Here is a 16,547-nt window from a genome sequence, read left to right on the forward strand (position 1 = left end):
CTCAGCCTGACTCCATGCAAACATGTGTCCAGCAGCCAGCCCTTCACCTGTGGCTCCCCAGCAAGACAGGTACCTCGGGGGTGCCAACTCATTCTGAGTCCATTATGCCTGGCCATTCATAAACGGCTGTCTAACGTGTGAGGAATAAACTCTCAATGTTTATGAGGAAGTTGGGGAAGGAGATTGAAAGGTTACTTAAACGGAAAAAAAAGAAGTTCGGGAAGGCAGGATGGTAGAGAGACAAGAAAAGGACCTTAAAAGATAGAAAGGATTTGCCAAAGAAGAGAAAGAAAAAGAAATGATTCCGAATGGGTTAACCTGCAGCTAGGAAGTTAAGGAAGATTATTGATGTGTGAAGACTATGGAATGAAGTGAATAAAATTTATCAGAAGTTGCTGAGACTATGGTAAGAAGCATGATTATCAAATTATGAATTGGCTGCAATGGCATTCTAGGGGGACACTAGGAAGGGGAAGCAAATGTTCATGAGATGACAGTGGCAGGTGGAAAGTTGTTTCAGGGGAAGATCAGTCTTGCAGAGTGTGTATCAGAGGAGGGCAAGTGTGAGCAAGCAAGGAAATACTAAGTGTATACGGTTCCTTCACTGAGTGCACCCAGCCCCGTGGTCAGCCTTGAGAACAAGCAGGACTTCAGGTACTGGAGCTACCATTTCATTCATCAAGACTTGAGAAGACACCCTTAACTCAGGTCTTCTCTTCAAACGCCATCTTTCCTTCTTGACCTTCATTTGGCCTCTTCCCTTACCCTCAAGCTGTGGACTAAGGCCACAAGAGCAAGTTCGGTCACTAGTGTCCTCCATACCCTAGCGACTGTGGTTCACATCAGTGGAATACCAAAGGCAATAACCAAGTAACAGACACAAGAGTGTATGAAGAAGAAGAGATTCTGATAAGGCTTTCTGTGACAGTGTGGGCCGAGTCGGCTGTATATGCCTGCTATCACCTGAATGATGAGCAGCCTTAGGGGAGAAGTGCTCAGAAGGCAGAGCCTGGCTCTCTAGAGGCTCTGCATCCTCACAGCCCACTCCAAGACCTCAGTTACAGCTTCGGCCCCAAATCCCTCTCCCTCTGCCTACTCACACTTTTTGAAGTCTTCTTTCCTCCACATTTCTCTTGAGAGGTGGAGGAGGAAGATGAGGTTCAGGCCAGCTCAGACTCCCCCGGGATCCCAGCAGGATGCCTATCATTAACCTCCCACCTTCTAGGAAGCTCCTAAGATCTCCACATTTGGGGGAGGTTTCATTTCATCTGTGCTTCAAATTGCTGGCTGGAGATGGCCTGTTGGAAGCTGGCTAAAAGCAAGTAGGAATCTTCGGGCAGCCTGGCCCTTCTCGACTGTCAGACATCTTCGGGGATATTCTAGGAAACGTTGTTTGTTCTAGAGAAGGGAGGGAAACAATCCAATTGTCCAATAATGCTTGAATGGAAAATAAATGATGCTATACGCATGTGATGAAATAATATCAAACAGTCAAAAATCAAAGACCTAGATCTATATGGATACACGTGGATAAATCCTGAAAACATAATATTGATTGAAAGAAAATAAGATCAAGAATGTTAGACTGTGATAACAGGTAGGTAAGTATTTAAATATTTAAATCAATTCAACATATTGCTTCTATATATAGAGATGCAAGAAAATAAACTTTATCCAAAGAACACATTATTTACATTTCATATGCTCATTTATCTAGGAAACCCAAAAGAACCCACAGATAAACTAGCAGGAACTAATAAGACGGTTCAACAAGGCACACACATACAAGATCAATACATTTTAAAAATCAATCAGGCTCCTCTACACTGGCGATAACAAATTAGAAAGTATAAAAGAAAATAAGAAAAAAAGATCTAAAACTAGTCACAAGAGCCATATAAATTATTTAGAGCTAAGCATACGTAAAAGTAAATATAACTAACAAACTGAGTACGACCACTTAAACTCCACCCAACCCAAGGATTAGAAAACGACTGTTCTCACTTTATGAGAAGAGACCCTCTTCTTAAGTAGCAGATCAGTAAGTGAGAGTGATTCAAAGAAACACAGCATTTGAAAAGTCAGCTAGTCCAAGCCTCTTCATCGCACATACAGAAGCTGAGGCCCAGACAGGTTGAATTACTTGGTAAAGGGCCCAATGTCCTGACTCAAGGACTAGCATTTTTCACTAATTCATAAGACACAATCAAATTCAGTACCTTGGAAAGAGATGGGAAAAAAATGAAGACATCAATTATATTGTTACTCATCTTTAAGTACAGAAATAACCGTGACAAAATTACAGGTATTGAGGGAAAATTGAAGTGCAGAGTTTAAAATGTCAATAATCCACAGGGAAACTGGAGACCATTTAAAATATTCATATTAAATCTCTATATAAAAGACATTAAAAGATCTCCAATCAAAATGTTCATTTTAAAATAGATACGGTATGATATAATTTATAATGTATATGGTATGAACCTTTCCCTTTCACGGGAAAGGTTCGGCTGGGAAACAGGAATTGTTCTCGAAAACGGGGCCTTTGCTATTGCAGACACTGTGCTCAACCTAGGTCCACAGAATGCTCTGATGTCATCATTGAGGTCACAGAATCCTGCTGTGCGCCTGGCAACCTTGGAAACTTAACAGCCCTGGTGAGCACTAGGCAGTACTGCTGGTTCACTAAGTGGTACAAGTTTTTCAGCCATTTAGGAGACTTGACTATTTTTATTTGTATTGAATCATTTCAACGGATTGCCCAAGAGCCAACAAGGGCCAGCCTGTAGGGAAGAGGAGGAGTTGGACATCTCTTGAGGCATCTTCTAAGGGAGACTTCTAGTTGGTACAATGGAACGGCAACAAAAGAGGAAACGCCTGGAAAATGAAGAGTCCCAGGAAACTGCCGAGAAGGGAGGAGGTATGTGGGGGGCAACTTGTCTGGGGCATATGGGTTTCTGCCAAACTGAACCTTCTCTAGGAAGAGGGGGACTGAGAACGGGTCACCTGTGAAGCAGGGAGCGAGAGACCTTGTCTCACTGATGCTGCCGTATCCATCCGGAGCGTCCCTGTGGTGTGAGACGGCACAGAACGGCCAGATGTCCCTGGGAGATGGGAGGTCAGCTCCGCTGCTCTGAGGACTCTCTCCTGGGGCTGCCGGGCCTGGAGTTTTGTCAGACTCACAGCAGGCTGCATCCTGCTTGCACAGACCTAGAGGTGCAGCTTTTCTCAGTCCACGATTTCTCTCTTATTCTCTTGGATCTTTCCCTGGGGTCATGAGGTGGGGGATGTGAAGGATGCAAGGATGCTGAGAGAGACCCATGAGTTGCTTGACCTCTTTTACCAAAGTGGAAAGAGAAGCCCCATGAGTTGAAGGCCCTGTTGAAAAATACCTTGACAAGTGGAATACAGTTCAAAACAAGATTGTTTGTCTAGGGATGGTGTCATATTGAAAGCAAGGAGGTTTTATTCCTTCAACAGGAACAATTTCCCAAAGGAGACCAAGGGAAGGGAAGGGCTTTCCAGAGACTGAGACCGCGTAGGCAAGGGTGAGAAATGTCCTCAGGGTCCTGCGGGGAGCTCTGACAGCCACGGGCCACGTGACGCCTGCGTGCATTAAATGTAGGCGAGTAGCTTGCCCTGGGAGAGGGGTGGTCACCCCAAAGCTCCAGCTAGAGGCCTCTGCCCCAGATTAGAGCCCAGTAGCTCCTACCAGACCCAGGGCCCAGGAGACTGTAGGATGGGCCCTGGGAATGGAGCTCTAGACAGCAGGCAGATTTTCAGGCAGTGGCTGGGAGAGGCTGGGGAAGGCAATGACAGACTGGGGAAGGCAATGACTGCCCCTCACCATTCAGAATATTTTTCTCTATGTTCCTGTGTGTGTGTGTCTGAGTGTGTGTGTGTGTGTTGTAGTGCAGAGAAGAGCAGGATGAATGGGGGTAGAGTGCTTATCAGATATAAAGTCTGCGTGGTAAAGTTCTTGTCACCCTGCCTGGACCTGGGTGACACTCGGTGTATGTAAGAGTGTATACAGAACTCTTGTTAGGGGTGTTTTATGAGACAGTAACTCATACACCCATGTACACTCTGATACAGCAAAAATATCACACACCCCACATAGAACTTCCGTATTAAACCACACACAGCACACGGAGGTATATACACGCATCCCTCCTGTACTACGTTCTCATACAAACCACCTGTATCACAATCCTCTCCTCCAACACCAAACGCTGGAGATGAGATATGTATATAGACACACACACTATATATATAGGACACACACATACACACTATATATATATATCTCCTCACCTCTCGCACAAACACACCTAACTTCAGCCATCTCTAAATACCTCTAAAAGAACCAGTCACATGTCATACACACCACACTTGTAACACATTCTTGAGTAATGCCAGACCCGCTTTGTACAAACCACAGTAAACCACAGTCTCACTAACCCATGTCAGGGTTGCCAGATAAAATAGGGGCTATCCAGTTCAATTTGAATTCCAGATAAACAACAAGTAATTTTTCAGTATCAGTATGTCCCAAATATTGTGTGGGCCATACTTATACTAAAAATAAGTAAGACCAAATACTGCATGGGAATACTTACACTAAAAAATTATTCTGGGTTTCTCTGAAACTGAAATTTAACTGGGTGCCCTGTATTTTTCTTCACTTAGTCTGGCAATCCTTATATACTTACCACCAGCTCAGGTATTATATATTTATTGTATTTTTGTTTAGTGTGTGTCTTCCCCTACTAGAATGTGCAGCATTACCACAGACTAGAACAATGGATGAGTGCCGGATACATAGGAGTAGCTGCTTACTGAATCTTGGTGAATGAATGAATGAACACACACCATAAATACAAGCCACACCATGTAATGAGGAAAAGTTACATGTCCCAGAATTCCTGACTTGTGAACAGAAACCATGCACACAAAGGCCACAGACACAGATAGACACATCTGCACTGTGCTCCCCACACCAACCCCACACTTACCACAGACTTAACTGATACACATCACTCACTCTTCCCACATACTCACAGTCACCACCCAGGCCTACATTACCAACAAGACAGTGACAGAGTAAGTACTGATTTGAATTAAATACTGGAGTATCCACTGGGAACCACACTCTCAACTGTGTGTATTCACTGCACCTGACACGTGCCAGACACTCGGTAAGTATTTGTGGACAGAGGACTGATGAACCCACCCTGAGCCTTTCATTCCTCCCTCAGGAATCTCGAAGTCACAAGAGGATCCCCCTCAGCTTGGATCCACTGTGGTGGCCAAAGGCTGCAGCCCAGGGGCAGGGGAGGTCTCCTCTGCCTCTACATACTTCTCCTGTGCTTCTTCTCCAAGCAATCTCATCTACGCTGGTAAGGGCGCGGGGCTCCTCAGGTGAGGGGGTGCTTGGCTGTGAGGCAGGAGGCACACAGATCCCAGGGAGGCTGAGAGGAAACCCAGGGTCATCAGAGGTGATGAGGGCTCTCTGGAGGAGCCTGGCAGGATGGCTGAGCTGTTACGAGGGCGTGGATCCCAGCTGAGTCTGGGGCGGGGGTGTGTGAATCCTGGTACTACCATGGTGGCGAAGTCAAGGAGCAGGGGCCGGAAAGGTCTGGGCTTGAGGTGGAGGGAAGAGGGACCAGATTAAGCATCTTCAGAGGAAAATGTAGGGTTTGTCTTTGCCTTTGCTTCCAGAGAAGGACAGAGTTCTGAACCATAGACCTCCAGCCTGAGAGCAGGACCATCCAGCTCAGGTCCACACAGCTCACACATACATCCGCCCTCCAGGCACAGCCCTTCTCAGAGCACACAGAAACCCCAAGCACCACAGCCCCATTCCACAAGTAATGCACCACCGATATTCCCAAAATCACACTCCTCGTCGTACACACATCCAGCCGCGTCGCTCACATACCACAGCCCTCACCACCATACTCCACACCCCTGTATACAGACACCGCTCCAGTATCCCCCCACACGCACATGAAAAGCCCACAGATGACACCAGATACACCACTCCGTCCTACGGCCAACAGACAACAAGCTCACGACATAGCTACGTCATGCAAATGTCCCTCTCTCGTGTACCACACCTGCTCCCTCAGCTTCTGGTACGGCACATGCATGTTATTATGTTTTTAATTTCCTTTTTCAGGAATCCGGAGATCACATCGAGACACTGCCCAGCCTACAGCACCCCTAGCCCAGGATCAGGAAGAAGGAGAGACCGCTCCCCCATCACACTGTGTCTCCTCCTCACCCTCTTCACCCTGTAAGAACAATCTGCACCCAGACAAAGAGGAAAGGGGCATGAAAATACACTACATGCAGGTACAAGTGAACAAGGGTGTAGCTGTCTCCTGGAAGACAAAGAAACCCTTGGAGTTGCCTGAAAAGCAGCTGTCGATAGAAGAAGTGATCCTTCCTGAGGACGTGTGCACAGTAGCCACTGACCCCTCTTCTGATGTGTCCACCGAAAGCCTCCTGTCTGACAGTGAGCCCACTGGGGAGGAGAAAGAGTATGAGGAAAGGGCAGAGCCAGGCAGCCCATCAGGGTCACCTGCAGTCGAGGAGAGACCCAGGGCCAAGACACCGGACTGGATGGTGACCATGGAGACCGGCTTCAGGTGCATGGCCTGCTGCCGGGTCTTCCACACCTTGGAGATCCTCCAGCAGCACGTGAAGTTCGGCGTCCTGGAGGGCTTCAGCTGCCGTGTCTTTCATCTCAACATGGCCCAGTGGATGGGCAATGTGGAATCTGAGAGCACCCCTGAGGAGGAGGGCAGTGTGGAACCCAAGACCACCTCTGAGGACGAGGAGGACGAGGAGGACGAGGAGGACGAGGAGGACGAGGAGGACGAGGAGGACGGGGAGGACGAGGAAGAGAAGCTAGAAGGCCCCAGCCCGAAGAGACCCCGCAGGCAGGGTCTTTTCTCTCTTTTGAGTTCCACACAGCAACTGAGATTCATGGGACAGAAGATCCTGGAGACGGTGTGGCCTTGGAAGAGGTAAGGCTTGAGGCTGGCACTCTTCTGAGCCTATGTCACGAGGGCCCAGAGGAGTCTAAGGGAAGGGGCCGCACACATGTGCTGGTTTACCTAATGGCTCTGCAGTTGCATCAACTTGGGACACACCCAGCACTTCCAAAGGAATTGAGCTCTGTTGACTTCAAGAAGAAGGTGGAGCCTTTTCCTAGGAGTTTTCTCAGGGTCTGCACGATGGACCTCAACCCTTAGAGGACATACTGCCAGCAGCTCCTTGACAGCAGAGAGAGCCAGGAGTGGTCTGAAGAGAGGACAGGGGCCCTTGCAGGACCGGAACTTTGAGGTCTGAGAGCCTTTGGCCTGAGCTGAAATCTCACCTGGACCACTGTACCTAGCCTTCTGTGACAAAGGGGAATATGAAAGAGAGTCACATGGAAATGAGGTCCCCCGAGATATGGAAATGTTCCAGAACCTTCGTTGCGTGGTAGTTGATCTGGAGCCAAGCTCACTGTGGTGTGTGTGGCTCTGAGCATTAAGGCAACGCTGGAGGGTAACCCTGACCAGCAGAGCTTGGAGTGCTGCTTGTCTCTTCCTGTTCTACCTCATTTGTTTTATCCCTTCCAGGGAGAAGAAAGGACCCTCGGGATACTAGCAGACAGAATGCCATGGTCTGAAGGAGGATGAAGGGACCGGCACTCAGTCTAACATCATATGACAATAGGAACATCATATGCAATAAAGGGCATTTTCCAAACCTTTCCTGGATGTTTGAGTTAATTACATTTTTCTATCTATGCATCTATCTATCAGTCATCTACAACTGTATCTTTCAAGGTTTGTGAACAAGCTTTCACATAAGCGCTAGAGACGTCCGCCAGCATTTTCCAAAGGAGGCCTGCAAATTGCTGGGGACTTCTCACAAATAGGGAATGGCCACAACCCCTGCCACACAGACTATGTGCGTGGCCCTCCTGACTTACTCCCACTCTCTCTCTGAATTTCCCGAGGTCTGAGATGAGGGTGCTGGCTGGAGGCAATGATCACGTGCAGGCTGAATCTTCTCCAGATTCTGATTCTCTTCCTGGGCCTATCGTCCTCAAGCACAGTCTCCATGTCCCTGGCCACACTGATCTCTCTCCTTCAGTCCTTCCCTCCCTCCCTCTCCTGCCTCCCAGTACAGAGAATACATTTTTACATTTGAGACGACATTTATTTTTTGTGCACAGAATTCTCACCTGTTCTACTGTGGCCTCTGTTTTGAACATTCCAAAGCTGAGAATTTTCTTTTTTTCTCCCTCATTTCTGCTGAGTCTTTACCTTCCTAATGCAGTGAACTCAGAGTGCCTAGCTGACTGGAGGGGGAAAAAAAATCCAGGGAGCAAAGAGAAATAATAAAAGAATATATCAGTTAATTTTTCATAGTGTTATCCAACTATATATTTTTAAAATTTTGGAAGAATATTAGGAATATTCTCTTTATAAAAAATTGAATTATTGGGCTTCCCTGGTGGCACAGTGGTTTAGAATATGCCTGCAAATGCAGGGGACATGGGTTCGAGCCCTGGTCTGGGAAGATCCCACGTGCCACGGAGTAACTAAGCCCGCGTGCCACAACTACTGAGCCTGCGCTCTAGAACCCGTGTGCCACATCTACCGAGCCCACGTGCCACAACTACGGAAGCCTGCGTGCCTAGAGCCCGTGCTCCGCAACAAGAGAAGCCACTGCAATGAGAAGCCCGTGCACCACAGCCAAGAGGAGCCCCCGCTCACTGCAACTAGAGAACGCCCGCTAGCAGCAACAAAGACCCAATGCAGCCCCAAAGAAATTAATTAATTTTAAAAAATTGAATTAGTTTCAAGGGGACAATGTATAAAAGTACAATAAAAGCCCCCCTTCATTACCCCCCAACACCACTCTCCAGCTGGAATAGATATGCTGTGATACCATTTATAGTCGTACTACTACTACTACTCCCACCACAGCCGAAATCCTCTGAGCCCGGTGCAGCAGCTTCCTTTCACAATGCTAGGACCCGCCACAAGACAGATGATAATCCCTTTGGACCTTTCAAGGAGCGGCACCAAGGGAACAGTACCTGGGAAATGCCACTGACAGCTCAGAATATCCATGGCATTTCTAGAGCCTAGGCACTGCTCTCGCTCTGGGAATGAAGGGCCAAAAAGCACATCGGAGAATGTTCATAGTTGTAAACAAGCTCCACCTCTGAAACACAATCTACATAGAACCACATATACAAGCCTGCACAATGGATGAAGCCAAGGTCTCCTCCATGATTGCCCTTCTGACAACCTTATTGTCTCCTCAACCATAAAAGGTGAACTTCAAACTCACGACCTTGCCTTGTCACCAGAAACATCCAAGCTTGGATCACTCTTTCTAAGACCAGATACTTGCTCTCTGAACTATTAGAGACTTGTCACATACACAGAAGTAGAACAGGATTATTTCTATCTACCCGGGGACCTGGAGTCTTTCACACTGCTCCTGTTAAAACTCTCAGAACACCAAAACTTTACCTACAAAGGGTTCAAGCTATGACACTCCCAATTTTCACAAACCTCCTCATCTCTTGGGAGTCACATGCAGCCAATTCCAGGAATTGGAAACATGGTTGTGAGGATGAAACTGACTTTGGGGCTCCCCTTGGATATGGTCTTCCAGACTTACCAAAAGGCCATTAAGAGGAAGGTTTACCCCACCTCAGGGAAACCCGAGGCAGTACTTGCAGTCAAGGGCTGGCCATGGCTTCTGAGCTACATCCAGAAAGAATTTCATACTGTACCTGGATCTGCTGAAGCAATTCCTGACTGTCCGAGAGCCAGCATGTACCGCTCCTCAACTGCCTCCATTGTGGATCATCAGTAGGGCTGTCAGATTTACTAAATAAAAATACAGGATACCCAGTTAAACTTGAACTTCACATGAATAATAAGTCATCACTTTTAGTATAAGTAGATCCTATGTACTATTTGGGGCATACTTATCTTCAAAATGTACTCGTTGTTTTTCTGACATTCATATTTAACTAAACAGCCTATATTTTATCTGTCAACCCTACTCAGCAGAAATGATGGAGGCTTATAGAGATCCAGGAGACGCCTCAGCGCCTCCTCAGCTTTTATTTCTACGTCCTGGACAGCGAGCACGAACCTTCCACCCCCAGTCATTGGCCAGAATGGAGGATGTTCTCTGTTTTAGAGCTTTTTCTACATGTCATTGTTATTATCTTCCTTGTTTTAAAGAGATGTTTATTTTTTCCCAAACTTAATAGCTCATCCAAAAGTAGTTCAAAGCTCATTAGACAAGGGAAAAACAACATGGTTCTGAAAAGTGAAGGAAACCGCCTGGTGTTTAGTAAAGAAGTAGTAGGGAGATTGAAAAAGCCAAACTTAATAAGCAAATCTCTCCAAGGGTATTTTCAGAGCTTGATACCCTCCCACACCCTGAAAATATTATTACATCAAGAAGGTAGAAACTGCTAACCAAATGTAAGACTCCCATATGATTCTATCAAACTGAGGATGCTTCTTTACTAAGCAGTGAGCACACTTGCTGCCCCAGGGACCTTGGCAGTTGCAATACAGCGCTCTTCCCTTTGGGATGGAAACAGCAAGTTTTCCTGTGGTCTACACACTGGCCCCAAAAATACTACACTCCCAATACTTGTCAACTTTAAGTAGTTTTCTACATATCTCCATTTTTTCTGTTACTATCTGGACTACATCCTAGACTTGACATTACATCAATTGCATTCAAGAAGCTATTTTTAAAAGTTGGTAGGAAACCTTAAATCTAGAGCTTGCAGTCCCTGGCTTACTTTCATCCAGGTGCATAAGGGTTTTCAAAAGTAGTCAGGTTAACATATATATGGAATTTAAGAAAAAAAATGTCATGAAGAACATAGGGGTAAGACAGGAATAAAGACACAGACCTACTAGAGAATGGACATGAGGATATGGGGAGGGGGAAGGGTAAGCTGTGACCAAGTGAAAGAGCGGCATGGACATATATACACTACCAAACGTAAGGTAGATAGCTAGTGGGAAGCAGCCGCAGAGCACAGGGAGATCAGCTCGGTGCTTTGTGACCGCCTGGTGGGGTGGGATAGGGAGGGTGGGAGGGAGACGCAAAAGGGAGGGGATATGGGAACATATGTATATGTATAGCTGATTAAATTTGTTATAAAGCAAAAAGTAAAAAATTAAAAAAAATAAAAATAAAATGATTTAAAAAAAAAAAAAAAGTAGTCAGGTTAGTTACCCCGTATCACAGCCCCACGCTTGTGTCAGACATATAAAAATGGAACATGATATTTAAGGTTTTAGTTGCCAAATCATCGAGCCTCCCAGACAGAGGCAATAGAGCAAAATGATTACAGAGGCATGGATTTTGATTTGCTCCAGTGTCTTGGGCAAGTCACTTGGCCTCTGTATTTATTTGTACTTATCTGCACTTATCTGTCACTTGGGGGTTATAATTGTACCTGGTCCATGGGTACGTTGTACAAAAGATCTGTAGTTACAAGAAACCGACACAGAGTAAGCACTCCACAGACATTGGCTATTAGCTATTGGACATATTTCTCCATGAAACAGATTACTTTATCAGTGGATGACTCGGTGGGAGACAGTGAATCACAGAATCACAGCATGTTGAAAGTGACCTAGTTCACACTCTTGTGTCAGAAAAAGAAAAGTGTGCATGTGTAGAAAATGTCTGAAAGGTTACATAACAAATAGTTCATCATGTTAACTTGGAGGATTAGAATAAATCAGGAAAGGAGGAAAGAAAACCTTGAGTGTCATTCAATTTCTACATCATTTGTGTTTCTACACTGAGACTCTGAATACACTGGAAGTGCAATTTTTTTGAATGTGGCGGGATAAAGGTTTTCAAGTGTTCCTGATACATCCGTATTATTATTTCAGAATTGCTGGCATTTCTTGCCATCTTCGGATCTACACCCATTTGAGTCAGGGGGCCATTCTGGACGGAGGAGATAATAGAGCAGAAGTGAAGTGAGAGAAAAGGAGAGAAAAGATTTTCTCTTTTCTCTTCAAAGAGGAAACGTCTTTGGAATGGGAACAACTCACAACCAAACTTTGGGGAAAGGATGTGACGGAAAACGAGACAAACATCCTACCCCTGTGATGAGAAGGATTCCCTGGGCTGGATGGAGCGAGGTCACAGGTGGCTGGACAAGGAAACCAACTAGGGAGAAACACACACAAGTGCAGAGCAAACACCCCGAGGCCACTCAGCCTGACTCCATGCAAACATGTGTCCAGCAGCCAGCCCTTCACCTGTGGCTCCCCAGCAAGACAGGTACCTCGGGGGTGCCAACTCATTCTGAGTCCATTATGCCTGGCCATTCATAAACGGCTGTCTAACGTGTGAGGAATAAACTCTCAATGTTTATGAGGAAGTTGGGGAAGGAGATTGAAAGGTTACTTAAACGGAAAAAAAAGAAGTTCAGGAAGGCAGGATGGTAGAGAGACAAGAAAAAGACCTTAAAAGATAGAAAGGATTTGCCAAAGAAGAGAAAGAAAAAGAAATGATTCCGAATGGGTTAACCTGCAGCTAGGAAGTTAAGGAAGATTATTGATGTGTGAAGACTATGGAATGAAGTGAATAAAATTTATCAGAAGTTGCTGAGACTATGGTAAGAAGCATGATTATCAAATTATGAATTGGCTGCAATGGCATTCTAGGGGGACACTAGGAAGGGGAAGCAAATGTTCATGAGATGACAGTGGCAGGTGGAAAGTTGTTTCAGGGGAAGATCAGTCTTGCAGAGTGTGTATCAGAGGAGGGCAAGTGTGAGCAAGCAAGGAAATACTAAGTGTATACGGTTCCTTCACTGAGTGCACCCAGCCCCGTGGTCAGCCTTGAGAACAAGCAGGACTTCAGGTACTGGAGCTACCATTTCATTCATCAAGACTTGAGAAGACACCCTTAACTCAGGTCTTCTCTTCAAACGCCATCTTTCCTTCTTGACCTTCATTTGGCCTCTTGCCTTACCCTCAAGCTGTGGACTGAGGCCACAGAGCAAGATGGGTCACTAGTGTCCTCCATCCCCTAGCAACTGTGGTTCACATCAGTGGAGTCCCGAAGGCAATAACCAAGTAACAGACACAAGAGTGTATGAAGAAGAAGAGATTCTGATAAGGCTTTCTGTGACAGTGTGGGCCGAGTCGGCTGTATATGCCTGCTATCACCTGAATGATGAGCAGCCTTAGGGGAGAAGTGCTCAGAAGGCAGAGCCTGGCTCTCTAGAGGCTCTGCGTCCTCACAGCCCACTCCAAGACCTCAGTTGCAGCTTCGGCCCCCAATCTCTCTCCCTCTGCCTACTCACAGTTTTTGAAGTCTTCTTTCCTCCACATTTCTCTTGAGAGGTGGGGGAGGAAGATGAGGTTCAGGCCAGCTCAGACTCCCCTGGGATCCCAGCAGGATGCCTATCATGAACCTCCCACCTTCTAGGAAGCTCCTAAGATCTCCACACTTGGGGGAGGTTTCATTTCATCTGTGCTTCAAATTGCTGGCTGGAGATGGCCTGTTGGAAGCTGGCTAAAAGCAAGTAGGAATCTTCGGGCAGCCTGGCCCTTCTCGACTGTCAGACACCTTCGGGGATATTCTAGGAAACGTTGTTTGTTCTAGAGAAGGGAGGGAAACAATCCAATTGTCCAATAATGCTTGAATGGAAAATAAATGATGCTATACGCATGTGATGAAATAATATCAAACAGTCAAAAATCAAAGACCTACATCTATATGGATTCACGTGGATAAATCCTGAAAACATAATATTGATTGAAAGAAAATAAGATCAAGAACGTTAGATTGTGATAACAGGTAGGTAAGTATTTAAATATTTAAATCAATTCAACATATTGCTTCTATATATAGAGATGCAAGAAAATAAACTTTATCCAAAGAACACATTATTTACGTTTAATATGTTCATTTATCTAGGAGACCCAAAAGAACCCACAGATAAACTAGCAGGAACTAATAAGACGGTTCAACAAGGCAGACACATACAAGATCAATACATTTTAAAAATCAATCAGGCTCCTCTACACTGGCGATAATAAATTAGAAACTGTAAAAGAAAATAAGAAAAAAAGAAGATCTAAAAAGAGTCACAAGAGCCATATAAATTATTTAGAGCTAAGCATACGTAAAAGTAAATATAAGTAACAAACTGAGTACGACCACTTAAACTCTGCCCAACCCAAGGATTAAAAAACGCCTGTTCTTACTTTATGAGAACAGGCCCTCTTCGTAAGTAGCAGATCAGTAAGTGAGAGTGAATCAAAGAAACACAGCATTTGAAAAGTCAGCTAGGCCAAGCCTCTCGATCGCACAGACAGAAGCTGAAGCCCAGACAGGTTGAGTTCCTTGGTAAAGGGCCCAATGTCCTGACTCAAGGACTAGCATTTTTCACTCATTCGTAAGATACAATCAAATTCAGTACCTTGGAAAGAGATGGGAAAAATGAAGAAATCAATTATATAGTTACTCATCTTTAAGTACAGAAATAGCCGTGACAAAATTACAGGTATTGAGGGAAAATTGAAGCGCAGAGTTTAAAATGTCAATAATCCACAGGGAAACTGGAGACCATTTAAAATATTCATATTAAATCTCTATATAAGACATTAAAAGATCTCCAATCAAAATGTTCATTTTATAATAGATATGGTATGATACAATTTATAATAGATGTGGTATGAACCTTTCCCTTTCATGGGAAAGGTCCGGCTGGGAAACAGGAATTGTTCTGGAAAACGGGGCCTGTGCTATTGCAGAGACTGTGCTGTACCTAGGTCAACAGAATGCTCCGATGTCATCATTGAGGTCACAGAATCCTGCTGTGCGCCTGGCAACCTTGGAAACTTAACAGCCCTGGTGAGCACTAGGCAGCACTGCTGGTTCAATAAGTGGTACAAGTTTTTCAGCCATTTAGGAGACTTGACTATTTTTATTTGTATTGAATCATTTCAACGGATTGCCCAAGAGCCAACAAGGGCCAGCCTGTAGGGAAGAGGAGGAGTTGGACATCTCTTGAGGCATCTTCTAAGGGAGACTTCTAGTTGGTACGATGAAACGGCGACAAAAGAGGAAACACCTGGAAAATGAAGAGTCCCAGGAAACTGCCGAGAAGGGAGGAGGTATGTGGGGGGCAACTTGACTGGGGCACATGGGTTTCTGCCAAACTGAACCTTCTCTAGGGAGAGGGGGACTGAGAACGTCTCACCTGTGAAGCAGGGAGCGAGAGACCTTGTCTCACTGATGCTGCCGTATCCATCCGGAGGCTCCCTGTGGTGTGAGACGGCACAGAACGGCCAGATGTCCCCTGGGAAATGGAAGGTCAGCTCCGCTGCTCTGAGGACTCTCTCCTGGGGCTGCCGGGCCTGGAGCTTTGTCGGACTCACAGCAGGCTGCATCCTGCTTGCACAGACCTAGAGGTGCAGCTTTTCTCAGTCCACGATTTCTCTCTTATTCTCTTGCATCTTTCCCTGGGGTCATGAGGTGGGGGATGTGAAGGAGGCAAGGATGCTGAGAGAGACCCATGAGTTGCTTGGCCTCTTTTACCAAAGTGGAAAGAGAAGCCCCATGAGTTGAAGACCCTGTTGAAAAATATGTTGACAAGTGGAATACAGTTCAAAAGAAGATTGTTTGTCTAGGGATGGTGTCATATTGAAAGCAAGGAGGTTTTATTCCTTCAACAGGAACAATTTCCCAAAGGAGACCAAGGGAAGGGAAGGGCTTTCCAGAGACTGAGACCGCGTGGGCAAGGGTGAGAAATGTCCTCAAGGTCCTGCGGGGAGCTCTGACAGCCACGGGCCACGTGACGCCTGCGTGCATTAAATGTAGGCGAGTAGCTTGCCCTGGGAGAGGGGTGGTCACCCCAAAGCTCCAGCTAGAGGCCTCTGCCCCAGATTAGAGCCCAGTAGCTCCTACCAGACCCAGGGCCCAGGAGACTGTAGGATGGGCCCTGGGAATGGAGCTCTAGACAGCAGGCAGATTTTCAGGCAGTGGCTGGGAGAGGCTGGGGAAGGCAATGACAGACTGGGGAAGGCAATGACTGCCCCTCACCATTCAGAATATTTCTCTCTATGTTCCTGTGTGTGTGTGTCTGAGTGTGTGTGTGTGTGTGTGTGTGTGTGTGTGTTGTAGTGCAGAGAAGAGCAGGATGAATGGGGGTAGAGTGCTTATCAGATATAAGTCTGCGTGGTAAAGTTCTTGTCACCCTGCCTGGACCTGGGTGACACTCGGTGTATGTAAGAGTGTATACAGAACTCTTGTTAGGGGTGTTTTATGAGACAGTAACTCATACACCCATGTACACTCTGATACAGCAAAAATATCACACACCCCACATAGAACTTCCGTATTAAACCACACACAGCACACGGAGGTATATACACGCATCCCTCCTGTACTACGTTCTCATACAACCCACCTGTATCACAATCCTCTCCTCCAACACCAAACGCTGGAGATGAGAT

General features: G+C 45.9%; 1 protein-coding gene across 26 annotated transcripts in view; it reads right to left on the reverse strand.

The window, feature by feature from the left end:
* Nucleotides 1–16,547, reverse strand: part of LOC309804101 (zinc finger protein 226-like) — a 439,178-nt gene that overhangs the window by 345,196 nt on the left and 77,435 nt on the right. The window contains exons 1-2 of one of the 26 annotated variants that reach the window (XM_082621203.1): nt 13,388–13,655; nt 9,815–9,911 (exon numbers count right to left, since the gene is read on the reverse strand). The exons of 24 other annotated variants lie outside the window; for them this stretch is intronic. In XM_082621203.1, coding sequence (XP_082477329.1) covers nt 9,815–9,911; nt 13,388–13,494 — 204 coding nt within the window. In that variant the 5' untranslated portion in view covers nt 13,495–13,655. Of the gene's footprint in view, nt 1–9,814; nt 9,912–13,387; nt 13,656–16,547 lie in introns of those variants that run through there. One more of the 26 variants, XM_082621204.1, reaches the window with a different exon arrangement.

The sequence above is a fragment of the Mesoplodon mirus genome, assembly GCF_964341445.2.
Source record: "Mesoplodon mirus genome assembly, chromosome: 5".
Taxonomy (NCBI): domain Eukaryota; kingdom Metazoa; phylum Chordata; class Mammalia; order Artiodactyla; family Ziphiidae; genus Mesoplodon; species Mesoplodon mirus.